Below are 12917 nucleotides of genomic sequence, written 5' to 3'. Positions count from 1 at the left end.
ATTGAGGTTTTATAGAACCTTCTCACAGACTGAAATAATAGCAACTTTATAGTATCAACGTGTTTTTATAAACCCTCAAACGTATCTCAAACAACTCCACATCGTTCCTCATCACCCGTTCTAGCTAAGGACGATTCCTCATGCTGATGAATCCAAACTGCGGCCGGGCCAGCCTCGGGTTTGAACCCAATAAATTCTGGTTTGTGATAAAGACGAGATGAAACCCAAATTTTGGTTCCTTGTTGAAATTTCATTGAAGCTTCTCAGGAAAAACTTGTTTTTCCGCCCAGATTCTCCTCGACAGTAAGTGTTTGGTTTGGACGAGATAATTCCATCAGATGATGGGGCGGATTCTGGTCCAACAGATGCTGCCATTCGCCTCCAGAACTCAGGGGACGAAATAAAGCGACACCGCTGCCGCGCGTAACGCAATAAACTGTCCCACCAGATGCAGGGTGTGTAACACAATAAACCCCCCCCAAGAAATCCCCGCCCCGTCTCAGCCAGCGACTGGGATTACAAACTCTCACCTCCAGATGAGATTAAGATGCTTTGCCTCAGGCTTCCAGACCATGAAATAATAACCCGTCCACGGCGATTAAAGCAGAAAAAAATAATAACGCAATGAAATGAAAATCTCATCTTTTTAATTCGTTCTCTCCCTCCTTCTTTTAGGGGGAATCCTATTAGATTCCAGCAGTGTTGGCTGGGAAAAAAAAGGTGAATTATTTTGATTTCTTTACAGCCTTCATCCCTGTCTACCTCGGTTCCTTCCCTCCCTCTCTCACCTCTTTACAATCCCTCCCTTCCATCTTTCTCTTCCATCATTTCTCTCTTTGGCGAGGTCACATATCACATGTCCCATCAAAAATGGTCAAAAGGCCAAAAAATTGGACGCATTTTGTTGACAAACGTTCATCAGCTCAAACTAAAGAAGCCGTTGAGAATTAAATATGACACCAACATCCAGTTTTTAAGATCTAGGCAACTGAATATCATCTGGGGTTTAGTGTCTCGCTCGAGGACAAGTTGATCAACTTACCTGTCCTACCACCTGAGCAACAGCTGCCAGGCTGATCTACAAGTGGCACTTCACACTATTGTATTCTGCTATGTCATGAAGTGTGTGACACCCTGCCGTGGGCCTATATTTGCTTATTTTACTGTGTTTGGAGCGTTTCTTGGCGTCAACCACAACAAAAACGTAGAGACCAGGTTCCAGGCCATGAGCACTAAGAGGAAGCTACTAATAAACACAAACGTCCTGATGGCAAAAGTTGTGAAAAAACCAGAGTGAACCTGGGGCTGGCTTTCACCCGCTGGCGAGCACCCCTAAACCTAACGGTGGTCCGGGTGCGTAAACGTCTAGTGTCGTTGAGCCGGGGCTGACTTTGAATGTGGTGTTTACAAACCGCAACAGACTAATCCTTCTCATTCTGCCTTTAAGTGCTGGTTGTCTTTGATTAAGCCAGTGAGGATTCAGATTCTTCCAGTGAACAGCTGCTTCATGTCTGACACTCAATTCCTAGGGAAAGAGGCTTAAGCAGTAAAGCTACTGTAGTTGTTCAGAGTCTGTGGCTCTTGTGTTGTGTAGCTGCTGTCTGGTTCAGTGTGACCGTCTGCTCTGACTAAGATAGAGCACGGTTACTGCTTTATGCAAGATTGGATTGGCTGTGTTGAAAGAAAGGTCTCCAGCTTCATAGACTGATACCGAAACGGTATCAGAGCTCCTGTTGCTATTCATTAATTCATTCATTCACTCGTTCCCATTTTTAGGTGACACACTGAAATGGAAACTGTGAATGAACACAAATGAACTGTAAGATGGAATATGTAATTACCTAGTTATTTATATTCATTTGTATATGGATTAAATGGAAATGGATTGGTTTATTAATGGTTGCATCAAATGCAATTAAATTGTATTCGTAACAATTTATACATTGATTACCTGTAGTATTCAAGTCATGAGACCAAATTTTGCACTTGCTACATGAAAACTGTTGAACAATCAGAGATCAGGCTGCAAGAGCAGCAAGCCCAGAGGACATCACGCTCTGTGATTACTATGGATTTCAACTTACTGGATTTGACTGTATTTACACCATTTAAGAATATGAGATGAAGACAAGCTGGTAAAAAAACAAAAAGGAACAGAAAAAAACATGTATGAACAGAGAGAGAAACAAGTTGCAGAGTAGAACTGTTTAATGTGCATCAAATATTGATGCTTTCATATATATTTTGATCAGTGAGTGTGTGTGTGTGTGTGTGTGTGTGTGTGTGTGTGTGTGTGTGTGTGTGTGTGTGTGTGTGTCACGGTGGACTGCCTACCAAATCAATCAGCCTATCAGAGAGCAGTGAAGCACACTGAAACCATTTACAGCACTCTGTACTTCAATACACCTGACGCCTGGGGGACTCGACCGTGTGTGTGTGTGTGTGTGTGTGCGTGCGTGCGTGTGTGAGTGAGTGTCATACAGACGGCTCATCCCATCTTATTTCCATCCCCTGTGACTAACACAGACAGCTCTTAAACCCCACCTGCTCTTAAAATGAGACTAATTTGAACCAATAGAAGGATGTTTTCACTGAAGTTTGCATCACTCACAGTTTTGTGCATTAAGTGTTTCAGTGGCGTTTCTGCTCCCACCATAAGGGAGTGCTACAATAAAGGCATTTTTGGTTGAAAGCTCACAAACAATACATTGCATATTTGATTACGTTCCATCGATGTGATTGTTGCATTGAGCTGCACCATGTAGTATAGGCCACATGGGCCTAGGCTGGAGCAGGTGCTGGCGGTGTACACTGCAGGAGGGAGGCTGGGGCTTCCCAAGCTTACAAACAAACGTGTATTAAAGCACCTGTTTAGCTGCTATTCAGCCTCATACTCCCTGAAGGCTAGACAAGGATCCCAATTACACAGTAGTGGGCCGTAAGGGCCAGCAAAGCCTTCTCTGCTGGCCTAAACAGAAACACAAAGTTATAGCTATTTTATAATTTTTCATAAATACACTACATGTATTATATTTTTTTTTCCCCATTAGCTTATTTTCTCGTTGCACAGCTACTGTCTGCCTCTGTTGCTCTGCTTCCAGTGCAGCTTGTTTTAAGTAGAGCTTTTATCCAATCAGATTTCAGCCTCTATGTCTCTAGGTAAGAAGAGAGGCCCAAGGCCTGCTAGGTAGACTTTGCAGATTAATGTAAATGGAGACGGTATTGTTCATTGTCATGGTGTTCAACCAATCAGATCTTTAGTTTGACATGGTGGGCATATTCTTTGACATGTCAGAGCATTCTAGGTAGCCTACAAGTATGTCAGCATTAACGTGCAGCTCAGCATTAACGTGCGGCGTGATTGGTCAGTGGGCTAGCGTGGCTGTTGTGAAGCAGAAAGTAGCTAGCAGAACTTAGTAGTTAGTAGTAAGAGTTCAAGTTGAAAGATATGTAAGAAGTTATGACATTTTTAGCGTTTTGCTTGGTGTAGCTTCTTTTTTTTCTTTTACCTAGCTTTGTTTTTTTAACACTCAATGGCTGAAGGAGGAGGAGAAACGGATTTGGTGGCGGAGTTACTGGCAACGCCTTTCTGGAGAAGGACATTTCAGGAAAAGCGGGATATTGTATCAAAGATTCGGCCAACCCCACAGCTAGCAGCCCTGACCCAGCATGGAAAAGGATTTGTACGAACGGTATTCCTGGCTGACAGCGTCAGAGAAGCGTTGCACATGTTATGGATGGGAATGCGTTTCATTTGCAACTGAGCATCTTGGTGTTTGGAGCTACGCTAACCTGAGGTGGCTAACCAAGGCAGTAAAATGACCATAGCACGGCAGGACACTTACAAGCTACGGTGCTTTTGAAAACTTTTGCTGAGACCTACAACTCAACGAACACGTTTGCAGGAGGACCTCTGGCTGAAACTGGACCGCACTGATGTTCTGTACAACCGCATCATTGAACTCTTTGTAATCAAAGAAAGAAGGATGGACTTTGTCTTTAAGTGAACAGCAGCTTTGGTAAGTGAACTGCTTTTGTTTTACATCTGCAGTAGCATTACTACTGTGTTAATTTGTCTATGGTGTCGTTTTTATGATATGGTTAATATTGTTCCCTCTGATGTGAATAATATTTGAATGGCTCATGCTCTTCAGTGTGCGGCGTAATACGTGTTTTAGCGCTGCAGTGTTGCTGGATTGATTTGTCATGCTTTGTTGTCATATAAATATATGTGACTGGTTCTTGTCATTGTGTTAATTACGTTGATTTTGACTATATGCATTGTTCGTTAATGACGAAGCATCCCATCATGCGCGGGGTTAGGGTTGGACATTTGATTCTCTGTTTGGGGTTTTTGTTTAACAAAGCAGGAAGTATGGTCTGGAGAAATGAGGATTGTGTGGCGATTGCTTTAGCCCTGTTTGAATCAGTATGGAACAGCTATACGCTGCGGGGAGAGTGTAGCGTGTTTGCTGCTGTTGGATTTCCTGCTAAGCTAGTTGTGGTTCCGGGGTGGGCGTATCAGACACCAGGTTGGGTGCAGTGGCTCCTCCGAAAACATATTTCCCACAATTTAAGCTTCTGCATTTTCCAAATGCACTAGTATTGTTCAAACGTATTGTTCGGTTCGTAAGCCTTGTACCGAAAGGTTTAATAAGAATACGTATATTACGTGCGTTACACCCCTAGAAACAAATAATAACCGTTTGCAACAATTCCTGACGTGTTCCCAATAGAGAAGGCAAACTCAACGAAATATTCCATCTAGAGTTCCTCTTGATAGCTCCAACAGCAGTGCTAATTTCACCCTGGACGCTTCAGATATTCTTGTCCACCATGTTGTTTTTCCTTTGTGGGGCTGCTACTCCAAAGTGGAGTCCTACTCCTCTGAGTTCTAGTACGGCAGGATGTTTGTGATTGTAAAGACAAAAGAACGACTCGGTAGTCTTCTCTTCTTAGTAACACATATCAACCATACAAACCATCTATGTTACATACAGTACATGAGTAGAGCTCATTTTACATTTCTAACCTTTATTGTTTTAGTTGATCTGACCCAACACGTCAGTGTGATGGTGGTAGACAGCTGGGGTCTGGAGGGTTAACAGTTGTACTGATTGTATCAGTTATCAGACGAACTGTAAATCAAAACCTATGTCATAGGTTTCTACAGTAAGACTGCAGTTAACCCATCCATCTTAAGCATGTGATTCTTCAGCTCATGGCTAGCTATCACTGTTCTGTCTTCAGATGGGATGTACAGTATTAATTCTAAGGCAGAGATACAGCTTTGATTACAGAGTGTTATTCTCTGGTAGTTACTCGGGATGCACGGATACCAATACCAGTATGGGGAATCGGGTCCAATGTCATGCTCATATACTTGTTTTCATAAAACAAAGTTAGCGACGGCTCCGGCTTCGGCTCACTTAACGTGGTCTGACCTAAGGTGGACCAGCGCTAATCTCCTTTTTATCTTTTTAACTGATAGTAGCAGTTCATTATTAACATCCCTACTGCAAACTACGCTCTGTATCAGGAAAACACAGACTTGATTGTTAAAATGTCACCAGCAGCATTATGTTGTGTTTTTTAACATTTAGGACCAACTCATGAAAATTAAACATGACTTCAGGGGCAATGTTTGAATTGTAATGGTATTACTAAGTACTAATATCGGTATCTCAATATTGGCAAGTACTCAAATCTAAGTACTGGTACAAGTAAAGGTGGGATCGGTGCATCCTTAGTAGTTACAGAAAGAAACAGATGCAGGCAGAGAGAAAGATCAGTCAGATTGTTTCTTTGTGTTCAATTAGTAGTCTCAGTAGAGTCTGTTAAAGAAGCCGAGCAAGCAGCTGGACACACACACACACACACACACACACACACACACACACACACACACACACACACACACACACACACACACACACACACAGTAATGCAGCTGACAAAGAGCTGTTCACGGAGGCTGATCAAAGCTGTGGCAGATGGCCATGCAGGGACTAGCTAGCTACAGTTGGACGCATATACACACACACACACACACACACACACACACACACACACACACACACACACACACACACACACACACCTACCTACACAAACACACGCACACAAATGGATTATGAACAAAAACTCTCCTCCCATTTCCTTCTTCTTCTTCTTCTTCCTTGATTCCTTCCCTCCTCTCCTCTTTTCCTTCTTTTAACATATCATCCATCTCTCTCTTTTCTCCTTCTTCCTTTGGATTAAATCAGGAGGAAATCAAAGCGTTTCACTGGACAATGAATCTGCCTACTTGTTAAGAAGGACTCATCATACAGATTGTGCACTGATTGTTTACGTTACGAAGATTGAAAAATTATTTCTATTGGAATTACTTTCAACTGTCATAGACTGCTGCTGACAGTACAGAATAATTCACTACAGTCACTATGGTTCATCTCATGGAGACCATGAATGTCTGTGCATCATTTCATGGCTATCCATCCGATAGATTTTGAGATATTTTAGTCTGGACCAAATCAGTGGACCGACCAACCGACAATGCCTTCCAAAAAGCCATGTCATGACGAGCCATGAGTAGCTTTACTAATTTACTAGTGTCGTAAGCTCTGAGAACAAAGGATGAGAAGTAGTGACTTGATATATAAAATGCAAAATCTGCTAAAATTGTTGCTTCCAACATATTTTGGTTTCTTTATTGCTTAAACATGATTCAGTAAGAACCAATAAGTACTAGACTCAATAAGAATCAGAACTAATAAAACCTAAAAGGCCATGTTCAGCCAAAATGTGTTTTGTGACTCATCCAGACTGATTTAAGAAGGTCTGGACAGCACAAAAACTCATGAAATCTAATTTCTGCAGATCGAATTCAAACCACATGTGGAAGTAGAAATGCAACAATTGCTCCGGCCACTCAACTCGGATATCAAAGTGTCTTTCGCCCCAGCAGTCGGACCGTTGTTCTTCACCATGTTGCCCTCCAAAGCGCTCTGCTAGTGGCATGGAATCTGCTGAGCAGACCAGGAGGCTTTAAGGAGTCTGCATTGGCTAAATAAATAAAAGCACTTCCATCATAAGTGTGAACAACGTGAGCGACACATTGCAGTTCTGCACCACCGCTTAACCGCATAACATGATGGACCTCTATCTCCCATGCTTCTGCCGGGGAAAACTTCATTAGCGCAGCTGCGTAGTTACCGATGCCTACGTCGTCACCGCAGCAACAGATGCAGATAGGTCGGTGACCTGATCTGATCACTTGCGGAAAGATACCCAGCCCTTTAATGAAGATGATAGTTTTATCTTACATTGGAAATTAAATGCTTTAAATAGTTCCAGCAAACACAGTCGCACACTCACACACTGTTTCCGCGATGCCCTCATCTATTAAATGTTAATTACTGCAAATAACACTCGAAGGAAAAGCGTCTCCCGTCTTTACACTGTGCACACAAACATAAACACCTTCACACACACGCACAATCAAACTAAATGTCGGGTGAACAGGGGCCAGTGCTGTTATCAGATATAAATGACCCCCTCCACCAGACTAGACTGCTCAGGTTACTGCAAATCAATACGCTGCAAATTACCAACACACACGCTCACACAGAAACACAAAAGCCAAGTAGCACACACAAACGCATACACTCAACAATCTCACACACAGTCAAACATACATGTGTGCAAAGACAAAGACGTAATTAAGAGAGTCATTGCTTCATCATTAATCAATTACTAGGAGGAAAACAAAGTAAGTTGAGGCAACAGAACTCCTCATTTGCCTTTCTATACAGCCATTGTTACTGCTCTCCTCATCTTTTCCTCCACTAACCTGTCGTTAGAACAATTGGACAGATTAAATGGTGAGTTGGACAGATACATCACATGATGGACGTTTTATGGAAATAAATGGTTAAAAAAATACATCAGGCTGGATAGAATGATGGACTAATGGATGGATTAATAAAGTAGATGATCAGTTCAGTGATTAGTGGATGGGTGGATGGATGGATGGATGGGTGGGTGGGTGGGTGGATGGGCAGATGGATGGGTGGGTGGGTGGACGGGTGGGTGGACGGGTGGATGGATGGGTGGGTGGACGGGTGGGTGGGTGGATGGACGGGTGGGTGGATGGACGGATGGATGAACGGGTGGGTGGATGGAAGAACCCAGTGTGTCAGAGTGGGTGATGTTTCATCATCTACTCTGAGATCTAATGTGGGAGTACCCCAGGGTTCTATTTAAGGACCTTTATTATTTAGTTTATACATTAATGATTTGCCGGGTGTCTGCAATGGGTGTAGTATTCAAATGTACGCTGACGATACAGTGATTAATGTGCACGCAAATAATTGTCCCTGCAAAATAAATAAATAAAAAATAGATGGACGGGTGGGTGGATAGATGGACGGACGGACGGACGGGTGGGTGGTTGGGTAAGTGAATGGATTAAACTGGCAAGCAGGTGAACGCATGACTTTGGTGTCAATCAGCAACTAATCTACTTAAATTTTTTCTTCCTGTTACGATCAAACAGAGCTACTGAGAGGAGGGTGTCGGAACTTTTTTAAGTACCTGGCATTTTCCAGTACGAACATCGTACAGGGCCACTGAACCCTGGCGAGCTCCAACAGCGATGCGGTGACTACGGTCACAGTAACCAACCATGTAGAACCTGAAAAAGTGGAAAACAAACATACATTAACACTTCACAATTTAAGTGGGCATCATCTAGCAGTTTAGCAAAGAAGGCAGGAAGATTTCAAAAGACAAAGAATGAAAAATCAAGCTGTGTTACCGACTGCAGCATGTCTGTTAGCCAGTAGTGGATAATATGACTGCATTGAGCTGAACCGACACCATCCTTAAAACTTCATTCACATACAAACCCCAATCATTCATTCTCACAAAGTAAAAACATGGTCGATTTTGAATTGGTTGCAAAATTCCACATTGCATGGAAAATGGACAAATTTACCCCCGATAAAAGAAATTGAGATTCGTAGATGGACCACTAAAGACAACTAAAAGGGGACGTCAATGCTGATGGCCTGACTGAAGTTTGCACATCAGTTCCCAGATACTGCCTTCCTTTAACCGGTGCAATTCCTACTGGTGGCACCCTTTAAGCACCGGCATGCTCCGACAGAAGTGTTGGAACACGCTTTGAAACCCCCTAAACCCAAAAAAGCCCTCTGAGGCAAATTTGTGTTTTGTGATTTTGAGCTATACAAATAAATTGAACTGTAATTGAATTGTTTAGCAGACTGGGAGCAGTTTGTCCAGGATTACTGAAAAAAAAATAAATATATATATATATACACATATATATAACACCTCATATAACTTTGTCTTACAACTGTTATGTTCAGGCCAAGAGGAGACAGAAAAAACATCTATACAGATTGAGCTGTATCATCTACATGCCCCCCCCCACTGACCTTATAAGGGAACATGTGGGGCTTGTTGGCACACACACACACACACACACACACACACACACACACACACACACACACACACACACACACACACACACACACACACACACACACATACTTGCAAATAGCAGGGAAACACTCCTGCAGTCCTTTCTTCTTCACCAGAGACCCTTCAATACAGTACATGATGATATCCATCACCTGAAGAAGAGGAGGTAGAGAAGGAGGAGATGACATGTCGGAGAAGGGAAGAGGAAAGAAGGAGATGAGGAGGAGATAGGGGAAGAAAATGAATTCAACATTCTACAGAGATTTTAGTCAACATTTTCCTCAAAGCCAAAACATGCAATTGTTACGTCCTTACTGGGAATGTGAATGCCCTCTTCATGTGACGTGTAAGAACGCTTACCTCGACCAGCAGATCCACAACATCTCCGGGCATCTTCTCTATCAGGATGTCGATCACTCGCAGTATCTCCGTCTTGGCTCTGGCCAGAGTGGTGGTGTGAACATTCTGCTGCGACTGAGAGTTCGCCTGAGCTGCGTTGTACCGATGAACCTATGTATACATGCATATCTGTTACTTACTGGTGGAGGAATATGTGAAAGACATGACGATTAGGGAAACACTGCATTTGAGACTATGTAACTAGTAATTTAGCTCCTCCATTGGGTGTGCATGCTTTAGCTACGCATGTTGTTTGAAATTACCGCCACCAATAAGATACCTACGACGGCCATCATGGCCACTGTAGGTATAAAAGAAAAATGAATGGGGCTGGGGGAGGGGAGTGATATTCAGAGAATTTCTGAAATTTAGGTTGTAAATGTATGAGAAAAACATTCTCTGTGATTATAAAGTCAGTAAATCTAGCTGCTTATTTGCTGAGGGTTTTTTACAGAAAATGTTAAGTTTATATCTCAAAAGGTATTAGATTTTTTTTTACTTTGTACATTTTTAAGTCTTTTCTCGTAAATTTACAACTTTTATCTACCGTATTTTCCGCACTATAAGGCGCACCGGATTATAAGGCGCACCTTCAATGAATGGCCTATTTTAGAACTGTTTTTATATATAGGGCGCACCGGATTATAAGGCGCATAGAATAGAAGCTACTACAGCACAGTACCGGTGTTTACCGCTATTACTTCGGCGACGCCCCTGACTACGGTAGCCGTAATGCTGCAAGCGGTGCGGCTTTGTAGTTTACCAGTCGTACTGAAACATTTTGACAGAGCGCCGTGTACAACCAGTATGGATCAACCAATTAACCAACTGATCCATATATAAGGCGCTCCGGATTACAAGGCGCACTGTCGTTTTTTGAGAAAATTAAAGGCTTTTAAGTGCGCCTTATAGTGCGGAAAATACGGTAATAACAATATAAAAGTCCCTCTTTCTGATACCATCCCTCCACCACAGTCAGCATGGAAACACTAAATAAAAGAGGCAACTCTGTACTAAAAACTCCGCTGACAGCCCATAATATGTGAACGTTTGTGTTGGCCGAGGACTTGTTGAAGCTGCCGGTCGGTCGTCTGAACAGTCTCACCTCTCTTGCGATGGTGGTGATGAAGGCCGGCGGTCGAGCGGTAGCGATAAGAGAGAGGGCATGACGGGCCGAGCGAGCCGAATCAGCCGGAGGGTTGAGGGGCAAACCCATGGTGATACTGTGGAATATATGAGAGAGAGAGCGAGAGAGAGACAAAGGGAGGGAGAGACAGAGAGAGAAAGAAAGACATACAGACAGACAGACAGACAGAGACAGAAAGATAGAGATAAATAGAGAGAGAGAGAGAGAGAGAGAGAGAGAGATAAAGATAGAGATAGATAGAGAGAGATTACAATTTAAACCAATAGCAATACATTTACAGTCATAATAATAATAACAATGAAGACTTTTTAGAATTTTTTGAATTTTAGACTTTTGTTTCTTTTAATAAACCTTGTAACATCCAAGATAAAACCCATCAGGTGTGCCTTAGCATGTTATCTGTCACTTCTGAGTCTTCAAGTATCGTTTGTTGTCTGAACTACCAACTGCACATTTCACTCCTCGTGCAACCTGGATTGAGTTGCTGCGCAGTTGTTTTTTCTAATCTTTGGTTTGGGGAAGTCCCTCCTACTGAAGCAGTCCAGGTGAAGTCCCAGTTCACCAAATTGCTGGTGTTCAAAGTCAAAGTCGAGTCCAAGTCCAGAACTCTGATAAATAGCGCATTTGTTTGGGATTATTTTCAGCAACGGATTAATACACATCTGGTGCTCTAATGAGTATTTGTGGCAGCAGGACGGTGTGTGTGGGACTGAGTTGAGTCAAAATGAACATGAGTGTGTGTTCATGTAATGACCATGTCCACCAGTGTGACAGTGTGGCTCATTAATGTGCTTTAATAGTTATTGGACAAAAGTGCACAGAGGAAGGAGAAATATCAGGCTCTGATGCACACAATACTTACTATTAGAATAATTAGTAGATATATTCACTGTTGGTTTTGGTCTTTTCATGGGATTTGTTGACGGAAAGAAAAAAACTATAGAATATCACGAGCTTATCCATTAAAGAGAGCTTCTATAATGATGTAAAGAGGCAGAGACACATTTAAATGTACAATCGTACAGAGAGGGGAAGAAAATGAGATTAAACGGAGAGCGGCGGAGAGATCGAGCCTTACTAATATATGGAGTGAAGAGATTAGCGGGCAGCTTATAATGTCAAGGCCGAGTCAATGGGAGCCATTCACCAGACGACGGCATAATGGACTCCCACAATGCAACAGGAATTAGACACACACACCCTAACAGCTGGCCACATACTCCCCTCTGAGCGCGCGCGTGCGCGCGCGCGCGCGCGTGCGTGTGTGTGTGTGTGTGTGTGTGTGTGTGTGTGTGTGTGTGTGTGTGTGTGTGTGTGTGTGTGTGTGTGTGTGTGTGTAAGAGAGAGAGAGGGGGGGGGGGGGGGGGGGGAGCAAGGCCACCTTGTTAAGAAATGACTCTGGGGAGAGAGAGGGAGGGAGGGAGAGGGAGTGATGGGTGGACGGCCGGCCGAGCAGCACGATTCATCTCCTCTGATTACGGATCACAGCCACAGCACCTGTAATTAATACCGGTAATATATTGGCAATAAATCAGCAATATTGAAATGTTTAATTTCATTTAGAGGGCTGGCTGTAATTGGAAGCAGTCACGGTGTTGATATAAGGCAGCGGGAGGGCCGGGAGCTAATTGTACCGAGAACCATCGAGGTTAACGGCCGACGCTTAGAACATGTAATGAAATAATCCGGATTATTATTACAGTCGCAGGAGAACACACGGACACGTGTCAATACAATGAAATGGTCGGTAGTGAGGTCAGTCAAAGGTTGTGTTGTACTGGACGACATTATATCCAGAGTGGTCCGTTTGGTGCCGAGCGGCAACATGTAGTAGAATTTAAACTAAATAAAAAAAATTTAA

The 12917-nt window shown here is 42.9% G+C and overlaps 1 protein-coding gene across 4 annotated transcripts in view; it reads right to left on the bottom strand.

Moving 5' to 3' along the window:
- LOC137868939 (WD repeat-containing protein 7) overlaps positions 1-12917 on the bottom strand; it is a 108178-nt gene that overhangs the window by 9093 nt on the left and 86168 nt on the right. For all 4 annotated transcript variants that reach the window (XM_068705981.1, XM_068705985.1, XM_068705984.1 and 1 more), the window contains 4 exons: positions 11015-11132; positions 9871-10020; positions 9580-9662; positions 8596-8695 (listed from right to left, as the gene is read on the bottom strand). In XM_068705981.1, the coding sequence (XP_068562082.1) occupies positions 8596-8695; positions 9580-9662; positions 9871-10020; positions 11015-11132 (451 nt within the window). The remainder of the gene's footprint in view (positions 1-8595; positions 8696-9579; positions 9663-9870; positions 10021-11014; positions 11133-12917) is intronic.

The sequence above is a fragment of the Cebidichthys violaceus genome, unplaced genomic scaffold, assembly GCF_023349555.1.
Source record: "Cebidichthys violaceus isolate CVI_PGR_0920_01 unplaced genomic scaffold, fCebVio1.0.p SCAF_12, whole genome shotgun sequence".
NCBI classification, from domain to species: Eukaryota; Metazoa; Chordata; class Actinopteri; order Perciformes; family Stichaeidae; genus Cebidichthys; species Cebidichthys violaceus.
This window is presented reverse-complemented; position numbering and strand designations above follow the sequence as displayed.